This window comes from Amborella trichopoda, chromosome 5, assembly GCF_054954075.1.
Source record: "Amborella trichopoda isolate Santa Cruz 75 chromosome 5, AtrichopodaSantaCruz75HAP2 v2.0, whole genome shotgun sequence".
Classification (NCBI taxonomy): domain Eukaryota; kingdom Viridiplantae; phylum Streptophyta; class Magnoliopsida; order Amborellales; family Amborellaceae; genus Amborella; species Amborella trichopoda.
The window spans coordinates 36997246-37020372 of NC_142340.1; the positions used below are offsets into that span (position 1 = coordinate 36997246).

A 23127-nucleotide genomic window follows, 5' to 3' on the forward strand; every position below is an offset into this window, starting at 1 on the left:
CCCAAATCGGACTTACAGTTAAACAGTTTCAAAAAAAGATAACTTGGTCCCTGTGAGACCCTACAAGTGTCAAGGCGCAGGAGTGATCGTGTCGTAGCCCAGCGGCTGCAACTATGGTCAGATGGTGTAATAAACTTATGTTTTTTAATTAGTTAAAACCAAAAACTCTAGATAAACCTACAAAAATAAAAAATAAATCCAAAAAAGTCAAGAAAAATAACCACTTGTAGCCAATAAATACCCCCTTCAGAAATCCTTAGAAAATAGGACACAATTCCTAAAATTCAGAAAAATAACCCAAAAAATACCCGATAATAGGGAACAACTTTGGAAAATTCCTAAATAATTAGAAAAAATCCAAGAAAATTTAAGAAATCTCCAAAATTTGGATTCTACCTTAGGAAGTCATAAAATCCGTAGAAATCAAAGGAAAACATTCCCTAAATCCCATAAAAGTCTAGGTAGACCCCATAACCCTCCGGCTAGAAGCTAGCAGCAACAGCTGAAGAGTGGCTGGACTCTAGTGAGTTCGAAGGTCTCTAGTGAGCAGTGTTCGGACTCAGGGAATTCTCTAAAGACACTTGTAGAGTCTCCTCGACTTGGTAACTTGGACCACCTCTTGGTGCCCGCAACGTCTTGCTTCCCAGCTCAGTATCTTTCTAAGATGAGTGGCAGGAGTTGGGGAACACGCGATATGAATTCTCAACCCTTCTTCACCCTTGGAAACCTATGGGAATCTTTTAAAGAATGCAGCGCATATGGTGCGAGTGTACCTTTGATTTTAAATGGTTTTGAGTCAATTGTTTCCATGGGAGTCATTAAAGGAATGGAGCATATATGGTGCCCTTTGGTTATTAATGATTGCAAGCCAGTTGTATCTATGGGAGTCTTTCAAAGAATGGAGCACATATGTTTCGGGTGTACCTTTGCTTTTAAATGGTTATGAGTCAGTTGTTCATTATCATGTTTCATACCACTCTGTGATTCAACTCGATGCAGATACCTCGAGGGTGTTGTGTACATGAGATATATATTTAGGTTAGTTTAAGAATATGAAAATTTGATAAATATATAGCTCATAAACATAACATCCTTCGAGGTATCTACATAGAGTTGAATGACAAAGAGGTATGGAACGTAATATTGAATAGCTGGCTCACAACCATTTACAACAAAAGGTACACCCGCACCAAATGCGCTCCATTCCTTGATAGACTTCCTTGCATACAACTAGCTCACAACCATTTAAAGCAAAATATACACCCGCATCATATGCGCTCTATTCTTTGAATAACTCTCTCGGAAATAATTGACTCAAAACCATTTAAAATCAAAGGTACACTCGCACCATATGCGCTCCATTCTGTAAAAGAGTCACATAGGTATCCAAGTGTGAAGAAGGGTTGAGAATCCATATCGCGTGATCCCTGACTCCTACCACTTATCTTAGAAAGATATTGAGCTAGAACACAAGACGTTGTGGACTCCAAGAAGTGGCCTAAGTTACCAGGTCGAGGAGACTCAATAAGTGTCTTTAGAGAATCCCTTGAGTCCGAACACTGATCACTAGAGAACTTTGAACTCACTAGAGTCCAACCACTCAGCAACTGTTGCTGCTCCCTTCTAGCCGGAGGGTTATAGGGTCTACCTAAACTTTTCTGGTATTTAGAGAATATATTCCTTAGATTTCTATGAGTTTTGAGGCTTCCTAAGGTAGAAACCAAAGTTTGGGGATTTCTTAAATTTTTTTGGATTTTTTCTAATTATTTAGGAATTTTCCAAAGTTGTTCCCTAATATCGAGTATTTTTTGGGTTATTTTTCTGGATTTTCAGAATTGTGTCTTATTTTCTAAGGATTTTTGACCTTTTTCTCGTATGTTTTTTAGGCTTTGGAAGGGGGTATTTATTGGCTTGAAGTGGTGATTTTTCTTGACTTTTTTGGATTTGTTTCGGTTGTTTTTAGGTTTATATGGAGTTTTTGGTTTTAACTAATTTAAAAATAGGTTTATTGCACTATCAGACCACCTGCCAGGCAACAACACAGCCCATCCCGAGCCCTGACACTTGTAGGGTCTTACAGGGACCAAATTATTATTTTTTGAAACTGTTTAACCTTAAGTCCGACTTGGGTAATTATTGGATCGTTGGAAGGCTCTCTGGGTCTATTTTGACTTGGGATAGATTTTGAGCAATTTTGAGACAATTCTATCAACTCTAGGCTTCCTATGGTCTTTTGAGGTTTGTGTAGTTCTTTAGACTAAAAATCGAGGTTTTCAGGAGTTCTCTTAGCCGGAATTTCGAGGGGATGTCTTCAATTGCCCTCTTTGGCATTCAATTGGGGCACTATGTGAATGAAAAGAGGCATATACCTGAGACACGGTGGGAAGGAAAATTTTTTTTGAGATATCATTCTTTTAATTGACTAGTACCCTTCGGGTAGGAAGTACGCCAATGGATGCTTTGTTCTATAGAACATCGAACTGGCACTGCTATTTTTGAGTCAGTGGAGTTGAGAGACCTCTGACAATCAGGATCTGAAATGACAATCAATAGGAACTGTGCGATCTTTGAGTCATTGACACTCCTTGTTGTAGTCACTCCAATGCTACCTAGGATGTATCCTGTGCAATTGTCTTCGACGTTAGACCTTTTCTTTTTGTCTGGTTCTCCCATGAGTCAAATTTAGAAGAAATGATGAATTCTTGGCTAATTGAACTTTTTGTTAGCTTTTGTTTCTAATTCTTTGGGTCCACAAGTTCAAGCTTTTTAAGTGAGGGAACATATGGGTCGGTTTTTTTTGTTTTCCTTAGGGTCAGTAAGCATGGCAATCCAGGATTTGGTGGCAGAGGACATATCATATCCAAGCTGTCCGCCTTCTTTTTTTTTAACATTTTATATGATTTTGAAGATAGATAGAATTTTGATACTGAAATTGAGTTTTAAGCTACAAGTTTAACCAAAGAAACACTTTTAAAAACTGAAAGAAACACCTAGGAGAAAGTTTATAGACATATGAGGACTTCTTGAAAAATAGGTTTAGTAAGCAATATAGGCTCAGTCTATCATGGAGCTCCATTTTTTTTATTTTTTATTTTTTTTGACATGAGCTTGTCGAGCCTCTTTTTGGTATTTTCAGGACGAGAAATCACCAAATCCTTCCTTATCTTCCATTCTTGCCTCTAACGTCACAATTGAAGGGAGAATTTTTATTGAAGTTTGTTAGCAAACCAATGTTCTAGATAATGTGGGAAACTTCCCTTGAGCACTCAAAATCTCCTCGGACTTCCAATTTTGTTCCTCCAATTACCTGCACTTTGAAGTTCAGATAGTCGACGTCTCTCATAAAGGATCATTTGTGGAGACTCCTCAACCTGGTAACTAGGATCGTTTCTTAGAGTCCACAATGCCTTGTATTCGAGCTCAGTATCTTTCTAAGATGAGTAGTAGGGATTAGAGAACATGTGATATAGATTTCCAACCCTTCGTTCACCCTTGAATACTTACGCGAGTCTTTTAAGGAGTGGAGTGCATATGGTGCAGATGTACCTTTGAATTTAAATGGTTGGGAGCATGTTACATCCAACGTAGTCATTCAAGGAATGGAGCACATATGGTGTGGGTGTACCTTTGGTTTAAAATGGCTGTTAGCCAATTATATCCAAGGGAATCTTTCAAGGAATAGAGCGCATATGGTATGGGTGTACCATTGGTTTTTAAGTAGTTGTGAACCAGTTGTTCAGCATTATATCTCATATCTCTCTGCCCTTCAACTCTATGTAGATACCTCAAAAGGTGTTGTGTATATGAGGTATGTATTTAGTTTAGGTGGGGTTTGTAGCCTAGGCGCTAAACAATCAAATTAGAGCCTACCTTCAAATAGTGTCGAGAAATGTGTTTTCAATACTGGAAATCTTTGTGATAGTCTTAAAATATGTTTTTATCTTTATTTATAAAGTTTAAAGCTTCAAAAATAGTGTAGATCGACTTATCTATGAAAAATTGAAACTTTTAAAAATTGACCATACAAAAATGCGGTACAAAATGCACTATTTCCAAAACTTGAAATGCCTTTTATTCTCATGTCCATGCATCTTGATGTCGAGATGATCAATTTAATTATATTTGAGCATCAAAACAATCTCTTCTAGTGAAATTTTTGAGGTATGCTCTAATTTGATTGTTTAGAGCCTTGGCTCTATATAAACTTTTCCCATTTAGCTTTCATCTTCCTAAACTAACCAAATATATTCTTCATATATACAACACCCTTCGAGGTATTCACATAGAGTAGAATGGTAGAGACGTATAGAACATAACATTGAATAATTGGTTCACAACCATTTAAAACCAAAGATACACCCACACCATATGTGTTCCATTCTTAAGACTCCATTGGATACAATTGACTCACAACCATTTAAAACCAAAGCTATACCTGCACCATATGCGCTCTATTCCTTGAATGACTCACTGGGTTGCAACTGGCTCAGAACCATTTAAAGTCAAATGTATACACCCGCACCATATGTGCTCCATTCTTTAAAAGACTCCCATAGGTATCCAAAGGTGAAGTACGATTGAGAATCTATATTGTGTATTTTCCAACTCTTACTACTCATCTTTGAAATATACTGAGCTAGAATACAAGGTGTTGTGGACTCCAAGAAACAATCTAAGTTACCAGGTCGAGAAGTCTCCACAAATTGCTTCAAATAATTGCTTGGGTCTGCCCACTTTTTACCAAAAACTTCAAACTCGCTGGATTCTGACCACTCTTTAGTTTCTATTGTTGTTGTTGCTACCTTAACCGGAGGGTTATAGGGTCTACTTTGGTCCGGCCACCCTCACCAAATGCACTACATTCCTTGATAAACTCCCTTGGAAACAACTGGCTCACAACCAGTTAAAACCAAATGTACACCCTCACCATATGTGATATATTTATTGAATGACTCTCTTGGATTCAATTGGCTCACAACCATTTAAACTCAAAGATCCACCCTCACCATATGCACTCCATTTATTTAAAAAGACTCCCATAGGTATCCAAGGGTGAAGAAGAGTTGGGAATCCATTTCTCGTGCTCTCCAACCCTTGCTACCAATCTTAGAAAGATATTGATCTAGAATACAAGACTTCGTGGACTCCAAGAAACGGTCCAAGTTACCAAGTCGAGAAGTCTCAACAAGTGACTTTAGAGAATCGCCTATGCCTGACCACTGTTCATTAGAAAACTTCAAACTCGCTGGAGTCCAACCACTCTTTAGTTGTTGCTGCTACCTTCTAGCCGAAGGGTTGTAGGGTCTCCCTAGACTTTTCTGACATTTAGAGAAGATTTTCCCAGATTTCTACGGGTTTTGGGACTTCCTAAGGTAGATTCGAAAATTTTGGGGATTAATGGAATTTTTTGAGGTTTTTTCTAATTTTTTAGGAATTTTCTAAAGCTTTTTCCTAATATCAGGTATTTTTTAGGTTATTTTCTAAATTTAAGGAAATATGCCCTCTTTTCAAAGGTTTTTTAATCTTTTTCTCATGTGTTTTTTGGGCTTTGGAAAGGGGTATTTATTGGCTTAAAGTGGTGATTTTTCTTGACTTTTTTGTATTTTTTTTTTTGGATCTTTCAAGGTTTATCTGGAGTTTTTGTCTTTATCTAATTAAAAAACATGTTTACTGCATCATCAGACCACTTTTGGACACGACGGGCTGCGACACGGCCTCTCCCATGCTACTTGGGATGTTGCATGTATAGTCATCTTCGACTTTAGACCTTTTTCTTTAGGTCTGGTTCTTCAAGGAGTCAGATTTCGAAGAAATAATGGGATGATGAATTCCTGGCTAATTGAACTTTTGTTCGCCTTAGATTCTGATTCTTGGGGCCCATATGTTCAGGCTTTTTGGTTTGGAAACCTATAGGTTGGTTTTTAATTTTTCCTAAAGGTTTGCAAGCCGGGCAATCCAGGAATTGGTGGCGGTGGACACATCATATCCAAGCCACCATGAAACACCTTTGTATTTTAATATATTTTATATGGTTTTGAAGATAGATAGAATTTTGATAAAGAAACAGAGTTTCGAACAACAAGTTTAACCTAAGAAATTAAGATTTGTAAAAATTGAACAAAAAACCTAGGGGAATTTTTGTAGACAGATGGGGATTTCTTGATAAATAAGTTTAGTAAGCAGTTTAGCCTCATGCTACCATGGAGCTCTCTTTCTTTTTCTTTTTTTTTTTTTTTTTTTTTTTAACATGAGTTTGCCAAGCCTCTACTTTGGATTTTTAGGACGAGGAATCACCAAGTACTACGTCATCTTCCAATCTTGTCTCTTATGTTTCAAATCAAGGGAGAATTTTTATTGAAGTTTATGAGCAAACCAATGTCTTAGATAATGTGGGATACTGCCCTTGAGTGCTCAGAATCTCCTCGAACTTCCAATTTTGTTCTTCCACTTCTTGGATAATGTGGGATACTGCCCTTGAACGCTCAGAATCTCCTTAGGCTTCCAATTTTGTTCTTCCACTTACCTACCCTTTGAAGTTCAAATAGTTGAGGTTCTTCTAATTTACTTGGACTGATGCACTTAATATTTCTTTCTAACACCATTCTGACTTGGAAAGATAAGAATTTCTAAAGATTTTTGGAAATAAATGAAAAATCTTAAGAAGTTCTTTTTTATGTCGCCTCGAGGTCCGTTTTAGGTGTTTAACCCAATTTGGGTGGTTATTGGACGGTTGGAAGGCTCTCAGGGTACGCTTAAACTTTGGAGAGGTTTTAAGCAATTTTAGGACAATTCTAATGACTCTAGGCTATCTATAGTCTATTAAAGTTTGTGAGATCCTTGGGACTCAGAATCGAGGTTTTCAGTAGTTCTCTTAACCAGAATTTTAAGGGGGGTGTCTACAAGTGCGGTTTTTTCTTTCAGCAAAACCACTCTGTAATGGTGCGCGTGGGGCAGTAACCTAGTGAATAATATCATTTTTCTTCATAATAGTGAGTGTAATTGGCGGAACAATATTCACCACCGCTGTCACTAATAAAAACCTTAATTTTAGAATTTAGTTGGTTTTTAACTTCAGTTTTTGTAAACCTTGAATTTCTCAAATATTTCATCTTTGTTCCTAATCAAGTAGGCATAAGTATATCTTGAGAAATCATCCATGAAAATGGCATGGTATTTTTTCCCACCATGAGACTGTATACCTCTCGGATCACATACATCAATATGTATAAATTTCAGTAACCTGGAACTTCTTTCCGCTTTAAAGAAGAAAAAAAAAACCCTCATTTCCACTTTTTATAACCATCTTTCTCTTTCTGCCTCTCTCGTATCATCTCCATTTCTCCCCAAATATCTTCTTTTCGCTGAGATAATTATCGGATTCTCGAATAATCAGTGTCACTTTTTCTTCTCTGATCATTTATCTCCTTCTATTGGAGATCTGGATATTTATCAGAGGCCAAAGTTAGCATTGGTCTTTTTCGTGAACACTAATTTAGTGACTCTCTCTTTCTCCAAACTTTTAGAACAACCAAATTCTATAACTCTCCGACTATAAGATAACAGCAACAGTTGAAATGCGACCGGAATCTAGAGAGTTCGAAGTTTTCTACTGAACAATGGTCGGACTTAGGCGATTCTCTAAAGCCACTTGTGGAGACTCTTTAACTTGGTAACTTGGATCGTTCCTCGGAGTCCACAACGACTTGTGTTCCAGCTCAGCATCTTTTTAAGATGAGTAGCAAGGGTTGGAGAACACACTTTTTTAAATTATGGAGTGTATATAGTGTGGGTGTACCTTTGATTTTAAATAGTTGTGAGCCAATTGTATCCAAGGGAGTCATTCACAAAATAGAGCACATATGGTATGGGTGTACTTTTGGTTTTAAATGGTTGTGAGCCAGTTGTATCCAAGGGAGTCTTTCAAGGATTGGAGCGCATTTGGTGCCGGTGTACTTTTGGTTGTAAATGGTTATGAGCCAGTTGTTTAGTATCATATTCCATACCTCTCTGCCATTCAACTCTATGCAGATATCTCGAAGGGTGTTGTGTATATAAGGTATATACCTCGAAATCTAACTAAATATATACCTTACATACACAACACCTTTCGAGGTATCTGCATAGAGTTGAATGGCAGAGAGGTATGGAATATGATACTAAACAACTGGCTCACAACCATTTACAACCAAATGTTCACCCGCACCAAATGCGCTCCATTCCTTGAAAGAGTCCCTTAGATACAACTGGCTCACAACCATTTAAAACCAAAGGTACACCCATACCATATGTGCTCCATTTCGTGAATGACTCCCTTGGATACAATTGGCTCACAACTATTTAAAACCAAAGGTACACCCACACTATATATACTCCACAATTTAAAAAAGTGTGTTCTCCAACCCCCGCTACTCATCTTAAAAGATGCTGAGCTGGAACACATGACCTTGTGGACTCCGAGGAACGGTCTAAGTTACCAAGTCGAGGAGTCTCCACAAGTGGCTTTAGAGAATCGCCTGAGTCCGGCCACTGTTCACTAGAAAACTTTGAACTCGCTAGTAGATTCCGACCACTTTTCAATTGTTGTTGCTACCTTCTAGTCGGAGGGTATAGGGTCTACCTAAGCTTTTCCGGGATTTGGAGAAGGTTTTCCTTTGATTTCTAAGGGTTTTGAAACTTCCTAAGGTAGAATCCAAATTTTGGGGATTTTTGTAATTTTTTGGGTTTTTTTTAACTTTTTAAAAAATTTCTAAAGGATTTTTCGAATATCGAGTATTTTTGGGTTGTTTTTCTAAATTTTAGGAATTGTTACCTATTTTCTAAGGATTTGGCAAGTAGAAAGAGATAGATATTAAAACTTATTTTAGAATAGAAAGAGATAAAGATTACAATGCATTTTCAAACCTATTCTAGAAGGCCGATAATTTCATGCAACCGTTGTATAGTAATATGATGTAACAACCTTAAAAAAATAGCTTATAACTATTTGTTTGATCCAAATTTTGAAATATACACTCTTTTCATTCTAATGAACAATCACGAAAAAAGAAAAAATTGAAAACACATCCTAAAAAGTATTTTTTTAGTCCAATTAACATAAAGCGTTCATTTTGCTGAGATGCTTTAATCTAAGCTTTAGAAGGATTTTTTCCATTTCCAATTTTTTTGTATAGCTTTATTATCATTAGATGAACAATGTTAAAAAATAAAAAAATAATTTTGAGTTTATAAAAGCTAAAATCTTGAAATTCACAAAATGAATAGTCTAGATTCGTTTTTGAAGAGGACTCATTTTGACCATATCTAAGGTTCAAATTGAACTTCTTTTTTTAGGGAGAATTGACTATTAAGATGAAGAGACTGTGTGCGCAAACTTTGAAGTCATATAAATACCACAAACATAATTTTTAGAAGTATCGTTCCATTATACTATGATACTTGCATTGGATCATTTTTCATTCTAGAATGCATAGTCTCCATCATTCCCTTAAAAGATGGGATTCTTGCGTGCGCGCTACACACATCCCTCACAAATTTCTCTCTCTAGTTTCTATCTCCCCAAACAATCAAAAATCACTTTCATACACTATGTAGTTGAGATAAGAAAATGGATCAAGATAAGATATATCTAAATATTGGTCGCTTATCGAAATTGGAAGGTTCAAAATGTAAGAGTTGAATCATACGAAGATTGCAATCTCATGCATATTCAAACCTACTATAGAATGCATACTTACTCTCTCCCCTTAGAGGTATGATGCATACGTACTCTCTCTCTCCCTTAACGTCGGATGCATGCGTTCTCTCTCCCTTAAAACGTCGGATGCATGCGTTCTCTCTCCCTTAAAAGTGAGATACTTGCGTACTCTCTTTCTTTAAAAAAGAATGCATGTATAATCTATCTATCACTCTTCCCTTAGAATGTCTCCAACAACCTCTATAAAATTAAAATCCCACAACCTCTACAAAATTTAAGGTCCCATCTTAATTTGGCGACATGTGTCAACCCTTAACTTGTCTTACTAATATTGCATAGATATGTACCTATATCTAATTGAGACCTAGACCCGGACCTAGACCCTAAAAATATTACCAGACCCAGACCCGTATCCAAACCCAAATAATGTTCGAATCCACGAACCCATATCCGGACCCAGATCAAGTCTACCCCTCGGGTCGTGGGTTGGATCTGGGTCCATTGCAATCCCTCAGTGCATTTGCTTTCTACCTTTCAACTTTGCCTCTCTGTGCGTCTCTCCATGTCTAGTAATCTATAAGGCATTTATCTCTAAGATGAGAGCAAAAAAAATTCAGAAAAAACAAAGAAAACAAATTCAGATAGAGAGTCACAAAATTCAGAAAAAAACAAACAAAAAAACGGAGAGAGAGACAGAGAGAGAGCACAAAACAAACGTATAGAGAACAATAAAAGAACAAATTAAAGAAAGCTTGCACCATTTCCATTCAACAGAAGTACCTTTCTAAAGAGATATACAAGCCACTCAACCACTCTTATATGAAGCTCATGTGTAACTACAAACTTGCAAAATGAAAGCTCATATTACAAATCTGAGAAAAACACAGTAACCATGATTTTGAAGTCTCTTCTTGCTACACCAAACCTGCAGCATAAGATGATACCCTTTTTGGGGAAATTTGTACTATAAGATTATTGCATACCTAATTAAAAGACCGCCAACTGCCGGGGTTCATTTTACGACCTCTCTTCTGCATTCGGCCTTATATGCATGGCCAATGCACCCAACCTGTAAAAAAATTGCATATAAAGCTGCATAAAAATAATTGATCCTTAGGATCAGCGATACGTGAACTTGCAAAAACTCAATGGAAAAGCATAAGCACAAAAGATTTTCAAAATTCACAAAAACCAGACATGTAGTGATGCCCAGTGAAAGTGCAGAGTTACCCGAGTTCTTCTATGCAAATGTCCCCATGTAACTGGGAAGATGAAACATCAAAGGCAATGGAGAAAACTCATCCAAAGCCCTAAATGTTTTTGGGGACGAGGCCAGATTCGACCAGTTCTTATGGCCATGGGAAAAACTCCAACAAAACCCTGATTCTTAAGGAACAAGGCGAAATTCAACAGATAAGCTCTCATTGCCATGATAAATATGGTTAGTCCACAGTGAATGAGCTCTGTATGGCCATAGCAAAAAGGTTTAGTCTATGGCTAAAATGCTTAGTACATGGTGGGCAGCTCAAACAATACAGACACATGCATGACAATAGAAATATTAGGCATCCTTGATCAATAAGCCAACTAACACATGCATTCCATGGATTGCCTAAAAACGTGGTCAGAGATCCATTCCTGTGTCCACAAAGTGAGGGCAAAAGATACAAAGCATAGGAAGAAACAAAAGAACTGGTCTGATGAACGAAAAATCAGAAACCCAATGGAAAAATTCACATTTGATATCACAAAACAGAGGGACCTGCACACCACCTGCACAGTGGAAAATTCGCAGTAAGTACTAAACAAGATTCTTGCAAATGCAACCAACCCATGATGCAAGGCATTGGATGGAGAGAGCAAAAAACGAAGCAAACCTAATGAGCTGGGATTATCATAATCATCCTCAACCAACTTCTTTCAGAAAGAATATGAAGCTATAATAACTCCACAAAACTGAAAAGAGGTAAAAAAAGAAACACAACTGGACTCATAGCAACCTAGAGATCAGACTCATCCTCAATCAGGTACCATAAAAAATTCCACTTATCAATGATGAATTCAGGACAAATAAACATAATACCACAAAAAAAAAATAGAACAGAAAGCCAGAAAACAGACGGGCAAGAGAACCTATATTCACATCAGATAATGATAGTTGAAGTGGGAACACATGATTAACATGAACTTCCCTTGTATCAAGCACTTCTATTCCCAAAGGAATGAACAATCAAAAACAGAACAGTAAGTCTCCTACGGCTATAGAAAGTCGAACAGACAATAAAAGATCCAACAAATAAATGTTTTGTTTTCCTTTTAAATTTGAACAAATAATTGTCAGGATTAAATAATTTTAAAAAATTGAACTGCCACTCGCAAAAGGAATTATTAATAAAATGGATAAAATAAAAAAAATATGATCAGTCTAAGATAAATAGATTAATTGTATTCCTTGAGTTATAAATCATAATGCATGGATATCGCTGGTAAGAGCTGAAACAACTGCTTTTTCGAAGTGCAAGCATGTTGAACAAAGCGAATACATTTGCACATTAAAGAATGTTGAGCGCATAGAAAGTGTGACATATTGGAATATCACAGCAGATTGTGATGATCCACCATTCGAAAGAAAGTGTGAGGGTATGTCCAACTCTAGTTCCCCTGCACATACCATATGTTTCAAATTCCTTTTTCTACAAAATATGGACAAATAAATATTATGGACAAGTTAGAATAAGGACAACCAGAACATTAGTAGTCATAATGACCTCGAGAGCTCCGAGGCCTATCTACAGGAAGTAGAGTGTCATTGGAAAAGTTTACAAGGATGTCCGACCTCCAGAAATTCCTGACTACAGGAAGTAGAGTATCATTGGAAACTTTCACAAGGATGTCATACCTCCAGAAATTGGGGCATGCTTTCTTTCTTTTAGATTGAAGAGTTAAAGCATAGTCCTGAACTACAGTACACTAAATGATGTATCACTGCAATCCCAACTGGACAGTTTGAGGTGTCAGAAAGCTGGCCAAGGGATCTCCAAAATGAGTATGTTTGATATCAAAACATGTCTAGACTCATTGACCATGCTTCCTTAAAGAGACTGAGGAAGGCTTGGACATGATTACAGGGTCCAGGAGGAAATTGGTCCTCCAGAAGCGTGTTATACACGACTAAAGAACTGTACATATAAGAATCCCAATCAACTTCATAAGCAATGATATGCCTAATGCTTTTAGGCATAGGTGTCCTACCATCAGCTATATATAGGAGCCTCTCCTTTTCTACACTTGCCTAATGCTTTCACTCATAGGTACGCTGCCTTCAGCAATATACAGGAGCCTCTCTTTTTCTACACTTACTCCACAGAATTAGAACCAACCAGTCATGCACATGTAATTCTCATTAGTCAGCAACATTATAAGCATCATGGAAATGCTTCATGATAATTTAACAGCAGGACAAAAAAAGTGGATGATACATATAAATCTTTCGAACTGAACCTACATTCAAACATCAGGAACCAGAACTGTTCCCATGAGAACACCTTCAATTCAGAAAAGTTTCATTTCAAAAAAGCACAACATAGTAAATCATAAAAATAAAATGTGCTTCCAGTGCTGGATATGAACTCAAGCTTCAAATTAGTCAATCCAGGCTTTCCACTAGAACCAAATGGACATACCATTTCTGACATTGTTCATTCTCAGATTAGACACATTACCAATCAAGGTAATGTTGAATGGAATCAAAGGCCAAGATCACAACGCACCAATATTTAAAGAGTAGGAAACTCATAATATAGAGGACCATAACATCAGAATGTTTTGGTAAACTGCCAAGTGCCAACCAAAATGCACAATCAACGATGGTTAATAGAAACTTCAGCTCAAAAGACATCGCATGGGGTTACAGTTTGATAAGACCAAAGCAAGAAACTTTCGTTATGGATTCTTCAATCAACCATCATTCTTTAGTTCCAAAATACAATAAAAAGATTTCACAAATACAAGTAGTCTCCCCTTAATCAAGAAACACAAATCATACTATGCATCGATAAAAAGGGAATGTCAAAATCAACACTTTCATATGTACTATAACAGAAAATAGGAATAATTGTACAATTAGATATCAAAACCTAGTCATGAGCGCAAACCAATTTTACTTTATCATGGTTCTGTTAAATATTTCATCCATCATGATGGAACATGACATCGATTACCAAAAAAAATACATGTTAATTGCTCAGCTTCCAGCTAAAGTAACTTCCATTCATGCTACAAAATATTTAATCATGTGTAACCCAACAAGTTAAACAGAAGAACTGCAATACTGGGAACATGATCAAACAAACACGAATACACTTATCAAAACACATCCTGCAGCAGAAAACATATATCAAAAACCAATCAAAGCGATAACTATGCTTTTAAAAAGGTGTTTTCTAAAAGAAAACAAAGATGCACCTAAAAAAAGATAAGGATAATCTAAAGAAGATAAATATGCTAGATAAGAATGATCCAAAAAGACAAAGAATATGCTCTCAGGATAAATGAACAAAGATCTAAAAAACATGATAAAAATGATATAAAAGATGATCAAGATGGATCTAGAGATGATCTAAAAAACAAAGATGATCTAAAAGATGGATCTAAAAGATGAATATAAAAGATGATCAATATAAAAGACAAAGATGATCAATGATCTAAAAAACTGATAAAAATTGATCTAAAAGATGAATCTAATACAAGATGATCTCAAAAGGATAAAGATTGATTAAAAGAAGATAAAGATTGATCTAAAAGATCATAAAGATTGAGTGAAAAAGCCCTAAATTCTTTATGGAGAGAGAAAAAATAAGATCTAGAAAGAAAAGATAGAATAGTAAAATAAATTAACAGTAAAAAAAATTGAATCATGAGTTATCAGTTATTACACAACTGATCTTCAAAACCGCTCGAGATCATCCCTCAGCTTCATGTCCAATGCATTTGACCCCACCTGAGAGAACCTGCCATATTTGTAATCCTACTTTCTATTAAGGAACCAATCTGGGATTTTAAACTGACGAGGGTTGGCAACAATAACCATTAAACTTTCGAGCTCAGTAAAAAAAAATTAAAAGAGAAAGCAAAAGAAAATTCAGTTCAAGAGTAGAAGGGACAAACCAATTTAGTGGTTGTTTTGCCATTTCTACTGATCATCTCCATTTTGAAGAGAGTTACCAATGTCAGTGCTCTTCTGCTCTCTCTCTCTCTAGGTTCCATTGCTCAATCTTGGCTCTCCTCTCAGCACTTCCCTCTCTAACTGAGCTCCTATCCCTCCTCGGACCAGGACTCTACCTTCTTCCTCAAGGGCTTCGGCTCCTTGGCCTCCATTCATGGTGAAAATCTCTGTCGTTCATATATCCTTCCACAGTCCCCACCGCCAATTGAAATGGTGGAAAAGCCAAGAAAGAAATAGCCGACGCACTTCATCAAGATTCGGTAACTCTACTATACAAAACCCCATGTCAATTTCAGTTCTAAAAGAACCGATCCAATACAGAGAAAAATAAGGAAGAGTTATCAATAACAAAAATTCAAGCTATTCGACATGCAGCGACTAAGAAACCCTAATACATCCCATTTATTTGAAGAGCATATCAAATCAATACATAATCAACGAAATAAGGTCTAAAACTAAGGAAAAAAGATTCACAGAGCAATAGAAACATAGAATTCAAGAAACCTTCGAATACCTTAGTATCGCTCAAATGATTCCTGCCTTTCGGTGGCGAGAGAGAGAGAGAGAGAGCGAGCGACGGGGTGGGTGTGACAGGTGGGACAATATTGAGAGGGCGACGGGAGATGCCACGGGTGGTATGATTGAAAGAGAAAAGTGCGGAGTGGACACGTTGTTACAGGCTTCAAATTGATTTTAAGCCTCCCCCATCACAGCCATCGATTTACCCTTCTTTCATCGTAGCCGTTGGCCTACCTCATCCCATACGCGAGTGGGCGTATCTTAGCTTTCTTATATGTATACGGAAAAAGTTTATACGAGGGTGTAATGTCTCTAATTGATCATCCCGATACCGAGATATATAAATATTAAAATAAAAAGATTTTGAATCCGAGGAATAATGTATATTGCAACACAATGAGGGTGTGGTTTATGTAAGGTTGAAACATTAAACAATCCAATTAAGGCACACCTCCAAATTTAACATGTAATTTGGTGTAAAAAAAATCTTATGATTATTTGAAAATCCATTTTCATGTCTAATTATATAATTTTAAACTTCAAAAATAGTTAAAATCAAGTGGATCTATATATATATGAAAATCTTAAAAATAGTCGGTCCAGATAATGTGTTGCAAGATGCACTATTAATAAGACTGAAAATCTTTTTTTTTTTGGTTTCGTATTCATGCATCTCGATGTCGAGATTATAAACTTTGAAGTGCATTTCGATGGAAATTTGAAATGCATCTTTAATTCTACATTTTAAGGTTGCAACCTTATAAAAACTTTTGCCATATATATTGAGAAATGATGTCATGTCATCATGTCATTATAATATACTGAAACCATATTTCTAGAATACCATGTTTGTTGTATTTTTATGACCCAAATTTCTTTTTGCACACTCTCTTTATCTCAATAATCAATCTATCAAAAAAAAAAAAAAATTTGTACCCTATATATGGTCAAAATGAGTTCCCCTCTAACAATAAATCTAGACCGAATTTCAAGATCTAGACCTTTATGAATTCAAAATCAATCTTTTATTTTTTAACATTGTTAATCTAATGATAATAAAGTTATCGAAAAAAATTGAAAATAAAAATGATCCTTTAAAAAACTAGATCTAAACATCTCAACAAACTGGACAACCTATACTAATTGGGTTAAAAAACACCTTCTAGGTTACGTTTTCAATTTTTTGGTGATTGTTTATTAAAATGAAAATAGTAGATATATTAAAATTTTGGATCAAACAAATGGCCCTATCATGGTTTTCAAATATTGTTTCATTATATTACTATACAACTGTTGCATGAAATCACTCCCCATATACATCACGAAATACAATAACCATATTTTTTTTCTCGGTTAAGTAAACAATCCCACATCTCTTTCTGAATTATCCATCATTTCTTTGAATAAGCAAGAAACCCGAAATTATGGCTGTACAGTCAAACGGAGAGGCAGGTCTTTTTCTTCAGGTGAGTGAAAATTCATTTATTTTGACAAGTGAAAATCCATACTTTATATGATACATAAACATCTTGATCGTTTGGGTAAGTATGATGCATATTGAGTCCATAATTACATGTTTCATTTAGTTCAGTAAGAAACTACAGTTTTTAAGGCAATAACAATTCTTGCGGGGGTAAGCCATAAGACAACATAGGTACTAAAGAAGCCGGTTTGATCTTGAAATAAATAAACCCATTTTTATTGAGGAAAGTGAAAATAATTAATATGACCAGAATAAGTAAGCTACAAAACAAACCCACAAGTGCTAGAGTAGTTGGTTCAATCTTTATGGGTTGGATGTTTCGAAGGAAACTAACAAATTAGACTGAGACCTATTCATCTTCTTCACATTGCAATAGCCACTTCGATTGCAAGTGTTCTCCTCATACTGCCTGCACGAAAATCGGTGATAGGTGTATTAGTAGAGATAGACCTAAGTTATATAGAAAAGTAGAAGAAGATCAGAGAAAAAACTTTACCCACAGAGAATCTAATGGACAAAGCCCATAGTCCATTTGCTACATGTTCCTCCTCTATGAACTAAACGTACAAGTTACCGACCTGCCCATAAAGTTGACCATTATCACCATAATAACCATCGATATGAAATTTGCAAGAAAATGTGATGTTTCAAAGAATAAGGCTACCGCTTAGTTTAAAAACAAATGATTGCAAAAAAGAAATATCGGTTACCACATGGTCAGCCAAAATTGTCGCAGATATTTAGGCCTTCAATCTCTCCATACTTGCTGAGCTCCTCAAACATATCCTCATGGAAGTCCTGCAATTACAGTTATTTAGGATTTAGTAATCATGTCACATCATAGTGGATTAAATTCTCAAGACCCTTAATGCCCACCATATTCATATTGAGATACTCAGATAAGTAAATCTCCAACAAGGGAACTTGACAAAGAATAAATTAAATGAAACATAAAAAAATGAGAAAAAAAAAGGAGTAAAGGATAATAAAAAGAGAATTAAGGCAAAAAATACAAAGAAGTAAGCAGCAAAAAAGTGAAGGACAATGAAAGGATTGTCTCCTTGAAAATAAAGGTCAAAACAAGACCAACAAAGCCAGTTGAAACTAACAAGTTACTAGCATCCAGCCACAACTTAAACGCTTCTAAACCTCAACCAAACATTAAAGTCATGTGAAAGTGTCGTGAATAAAATACAAATCGGTGTATTAGTAGGTACAAAAAACACTACCAGCATTAGCGAGATGTTGCTCCATGTCAGGAAGTTCTGGTAAATATTCGGGAGAGAAGATAAGAGAAGATCTGGATGCAAAAAAATGCACCAAGAGATAATCAATGGGTTTAAGAAATCTTGTATGAAGGGTCCTATGTCCATGTCCTCTTCCACAACCCCCTCGCAATCCCAAGGGTGAACCGGCGACGTACATGATATAGAAAAAGGGAGGGGAAGAAGGAAAAAGTAAGCTATTACTGAAACAAGTTCAAAAAAAGAAAAGAAAGACCATGTAAGTCAATATATTAATTGGGAGATGTATCGGGGCATGGTGTTCAATGATGCCCATCTAATAATGTCCACCTAAAACGCTTCATACGATGCCGTTTATCAGAAGCTATAGGCTAGGGTTGAAGGCTCCAAACCTTATGTGCATAGGGGGCTATTGCTAAAATAAAGAGATATATTTGAGAAAGGAGTACCTCAATACCCACGAGCATGCATGGGTGCAATATGGGGTTTCAATCTCAATAAACTCATGGAGTGATAGAAGAAGCGTGAGAGTAAAGTATCTGATGGTGTATTATATTTTTAAGATCTATTGATGCCTCTTCTGATGCTCATGATGCACAACATATTTTTCCTATGGTTGACAAGGGTATTGAGGAAGTCGGAGAGGAGCATTTTGTATGGGTGGCAATAGACATGGCTACAATCAATATGCCTCCTAATATTTATTGCTCCAAAAGCGTCCTAGTACTTTTTGGATACCATAAGTCGCACAATACATAATATTATGCTTGAGGCTATTGGCGAAGTACCAAAGAGGAAGGGAACACTTGATAAATATAAAGAGACTTTGCTCATATACTGTTGCAGCATTCCACTTAGAATGGTATAAAATTTCATTGTGGAAAGGGATACATCCAGGTTTGAGGTCATAAAATTTGCCACCTCTTTCCTAACTTTAGAAAATTTTATACTATTCCAAGGGAAAAGTTACAACAGGATATGAGCACAGTCACCATACCTCTATAAAGTGTCCCCTTCATCTTGGCACTTCGCCAATAGCCTCTAGCCCAATGTTGATGTAGTGTGTTGCTTATGGTATCCAAAAAATAGCCACCAGGCATGGGATCACGAAATTTTCCATCTCTTTCCTGACTTTAGACAAAATATATATATATATATATATATAGGAAAATGATCATGTGGGTCAGTAAACTCACAAGAAAAAATGGACCCAACGGCTCAGATTGAATCTGGGTCGATCTGACGATCACAGATGCCCAATAACATTTGAATTTAAATTTTTTTTCTACAAATCTAAATCACTTGAAAATTTAGACATATGTTCTTCTCATCAAGCTGCACTTGATAAAAATATAAAAACAATAATCCGTAAAACATAAGTGACCAAAATACCCCTAAAAAAGAGGGTATTTTGGTCAAATTTTTTCATGTAAAATATATTTTTGATATTTTTCAAAGATTCATCTATTTTTGATGAATACACACCTAAAATTTCAAGTGATTTGGATTTCTAGATAAACAATTAAAATTCAAACACTATCGGACATCCGTGATCGTCAGATCGACTTAGATTCAATCGGAGCCACGTTGGGCTCATTTTTAGTTGTGAGCCCACTAGCTCACAGGATCATTTTCTATATATATATATATATATAGATAAGATATTACAAAAAGCTTATAGGCGAAAATAAATAGTGATTTTGCCTACCCTCATCACCATCCAAACTTCATCCTATGGTCACAGTTGTCCGATAGTTTTTTATTTTTCATTTTTTTTTTACTATTCAGAATGATCTAAAATTTGTAGCGTGTATACATATTAGTGAGGCACACCTAATAAAAATATGAAAAAAATAATTCGTAAAATATAAATTGACCAAAATACCCCATAAATTTTTAGAGGTATTTTGATCAATTTATACTTTATGAATTTGTTTTTCTTCATATTTTTATTAGATGCACTTCACTAAGATGTACACACGGTCCAAATTTCAAGTAATTTGAATTTGTAGAAAAACAATAAAAATTAAAACACTATCAGACAACTATGACCGTGCGATGAAATTTGGATGGTAATGAAGGTAGGCGAAATCATTGTTCATTTTCGTCTATAGGCGTTGGGAAGAGTTTCCTCTATATATATATATATATATTAGTTGTCCAAACACGCTCTAGGGAAGATGGTATACATCACTATTTTGTCCAAGTCTTTAAGTGGGGTAGTGGACTCACTTGAGGTATTCTCACCCTTGTCAAAATTTCCTCTTTGTTACTAGCTTCACCAGCTCTTGCATATAGTTGTGTACTTGAACTTTAAATTCTTTTACACATACAAGGCAATTGCACCTTATTTCGTTTTTAGGAAGATGCAATTATTGTGGCTTCTATAAATGCCTTGAGAGGATCATTTCCGATAAGGACATCCAAGATACAAATGTGTTTTAAGATCATTTAGGAAGGAAATGGTTGTGAGACAAAGGACTAAACCAAATCAAGGTAATCTATTTTCTTTAAACTTCTAATAGTTTCGTATTTGGCCCAATGTATACTTGATTTTTATTAGTTACAACTTACAAACTTATGATTTTAGAACTTTAAAGAACGCAAATGCGACCCAATAGCGTGAAGTAGTGCCCCTAAAAACTTAAACCATCATCTAGCCGGTTTGTCAGCCAGGCTGCCTAGGCTGCAAGGCGGCCGAATTTTCGTTCACTGCGTATTCTTATAGGCACCAACTACTAATGTACATAAACCTTGTTTGATGTGATGCAGCTATTCGAATAAAATTTTAATGCCAAATCAACATGGAAATATAATGGTCCAGCTACCCATGTTAACCCCATAATTTGCCAAGAGAAACAAACGCATTGATGAACAGGTGAACCACAACCATTACAAATAGCATCAACTAATCTGTAAACAGCAATGCAAGAACCAATGAGATTGCTTTACTGTAAAAGATAAGAAGTTTTAGTTGGTTATTCTGTAAACTATGTCTAATGACCAAAAGTCAACAAAAAACAACATGCATGAATATTTAACAAAAGATTATTTTTTTCAGATTTTCAAATGATCATATCATTCACCAATACAAGAAGTTTTCGTTGGTTATTCTGTAAACTTTGAGTAATGACCAAAAGTCAACAAAAAAACAGCATGCAAGAACATTTGACAAAAGATTATTTCTCCAGATTTTGCAGTGATTATCCTTCATTAATACAAGAGCCATTAACTCCACAGTACCTTGATAAGAAATTTGCGCTCTTGGTTACACCATCAATGTAAACACAATTTCCGTTGATTACTTTCACCACTAAAAGCATGACACACCATTTTTAGTCATAACACACTCATCGATAACAAAAAATATGTATGGTTAAAGCTTAAAGGAATAACCAGTAAGCAATATGGTTTTCCTGGAATTTATCTTACTTTTGGGTTTCTATTTCATTTCGTTTTACAGCACCGGAAAATATAATTATTTTTTTTTGACATGATTCAACACCATAAAATATATTACCAGGCAAGAAATGTGACAAATCCTGTTTCTTAGAGTTTTAAGAATAATGGAAGTGTTATAACCTTAAACCCCAAAACCATACATGCTAAACCCCAAAAAGAAGCTGTATAATCATGAATTCAACCACTAAAACCAGAGATTATCAAGAAACACAAGTTTATAGCTATTGAGTACTTCGTAGAACCTACCATTAACACAAATAAAATTGAAAACAAGCACAAATAGGATAATACACACAAAACGCTCCATTGTTACTGGATGTCACAAAATGTATTAAGCAACTCAATATTGATAGTCTGAAATGGTAAAAGACCGACAGAATGAAAAAACCCTAGAACATCCACAATCGCAAAAGAGATCGCTTGTGTGTTGTGAATAAAATAAGAACAAGAAACATATGTATAGAGAGAAAGATAAAAAATAAAGGACACGTTTGTTGCTCTAAAAGGAAAGAGAAGTTGCTGACCCCATAACTCCATTGCTTGCTCTAAAAGGGAAGAGAAGTTGCTCACCCCATAATTCCATTGCTTGCTTTAAAAGGGAAGAGAAGTTGCTCACGCCATTACTCCATTGCTGATGAAATATGTGATGCTGAAGAACTAGGGAAGAGAGAGTGAAACCCTAGAGTTTTAGAAGAGAAAGATGAATTGGAATGAGATGGATTTAGGGTGTCGTAGAGTGAGAGGGGTCTTTAGAGAAAGAGAGAGACATAGCGCAAGGGTTTTTGGGAGAGGGAAATCCCGCACTTCTATAAGCATTCGCCGCTTGCATTAGAGAAACCTTTTATTAATTTATTTTATTTTTCGATTTTATTATAGAATATTAGAGAAACTTTTTATTTATTTATTTATTTTCGATTTTATTATGGAAAGGATGAGGTTTCTATAAGGCCGCGCTTTACCTTAAACAATCTACAGTTTGCAAATTGAGGAACAACAATGTGGTGGCAAACCAAAAAATCATCAATAAAGTGGTTTTGGTATGAAAAATAGGAAGCAAAATATCAAGGCAAAGACATAGATTGTCAAGAATTAGGTGAGTTAATCTATGAATATTTCATATTTAATTATAAAATAGTGAAAACATATCAATGACATAAAATGAATCTACAGTTTTCAATTATTGTGATGATACAATCAAGGCATTGCATATTAATTTTTCCATGACTTTGTGGCATTCAATGTCTAACTCAGTAAATTGCCTTAAGTTTTTCATTAAATATAACAAGAAGGAGGGCTTTCTTCATCTGTCCTAGCACACAACTTACAATGATTTTGCAGGGAACATATACTGCAGTAACAACAACAAAACTACATAAAATAATTACAATAATAGATAACGAGAATGAGAATGAGAATATGAAGTTTCAAATTATTGGAGAGAAAAATTAATATTTAAATTGCGATTAACAAAGACTCATAAAATGTAAAATAGCAATTCATC

The 23127-nt window shown here is 35.6% G+C and overlaps 1 protein-coding gene and 1 long non-coding RNA gene across 12 annotated transcripts; both read right to left on the reverse strand.

The window, feature by feature from the left end:
* Positions 1-10435: 10435 nt before the first annotated feature.
* LOC110006748 (uncharacterized) lies at positions 10436-15752 on the reverse strand. Of its 3 annotated transcripts, none has more exons than XR_016055394.1 (5): positions 15433-15752; positions 14861-15184; positions 14629-14703; positions 10925-11467; positions 10436-10763 (listed from the first exon to the last, which is right to left on the reverse strand). It is a non-coding gene; the product is annotated as an uncharacterized LOC110006748 (long non-coding RNA). The 3 variants fall into 3 exon arrangements; XR_016055396.1 differs by having other exon boundaries at positions 14629-14693; positions 15433-15751; XR_016055395.1 differs by having other exon boundaries at positions 14861-15187; positions 15433-15750.
* A 1355-nt stretch (positions 15753-17107) lies between these two features.
* On the reverse strand, positions 17108-22602 carry LOC105420202 (uncharacterized). 9 transcript variants are annotated; one of them, XM_088866511.1, is made up of 6 exons: positions 21873-22071; positions 21408-21477; positions 18150-18388; positions 17631-17718; positions 17421-17498; positions 17108-17329 (listed from the first exon to the last, which is right to left on the reverse strand). In XM_088866511.1, exons 1-4 carry the CDS (start codon positions 21931-21933, stop codon positions 17708-17710), a joined length of 381 nt encoding a protein of 126 aa, XP_088722637.1. In that variant the 5' UTR covers positions 21934-22071; the 3' UTR covers positions 17108-17329; positions 17421-17498; positions 17631-17707. The 9 variants fall into 9 exon arrangements, 2 of the variants coding, with proteins under 2 accessions (XP_088722637.1, XP_088722636.1); XM_088866510.1 differs by having other exon boundaries at positions 17417-17498; XR_002279993.2 differs by lacking the exons at positions 21408-21477; positions 21873-22071 and adding an exon at positions 22197-22438 and having other exon boundaries at positions 17417-17498.
* Positions 22603-23127: the final 525 nt, after the last annotated feature.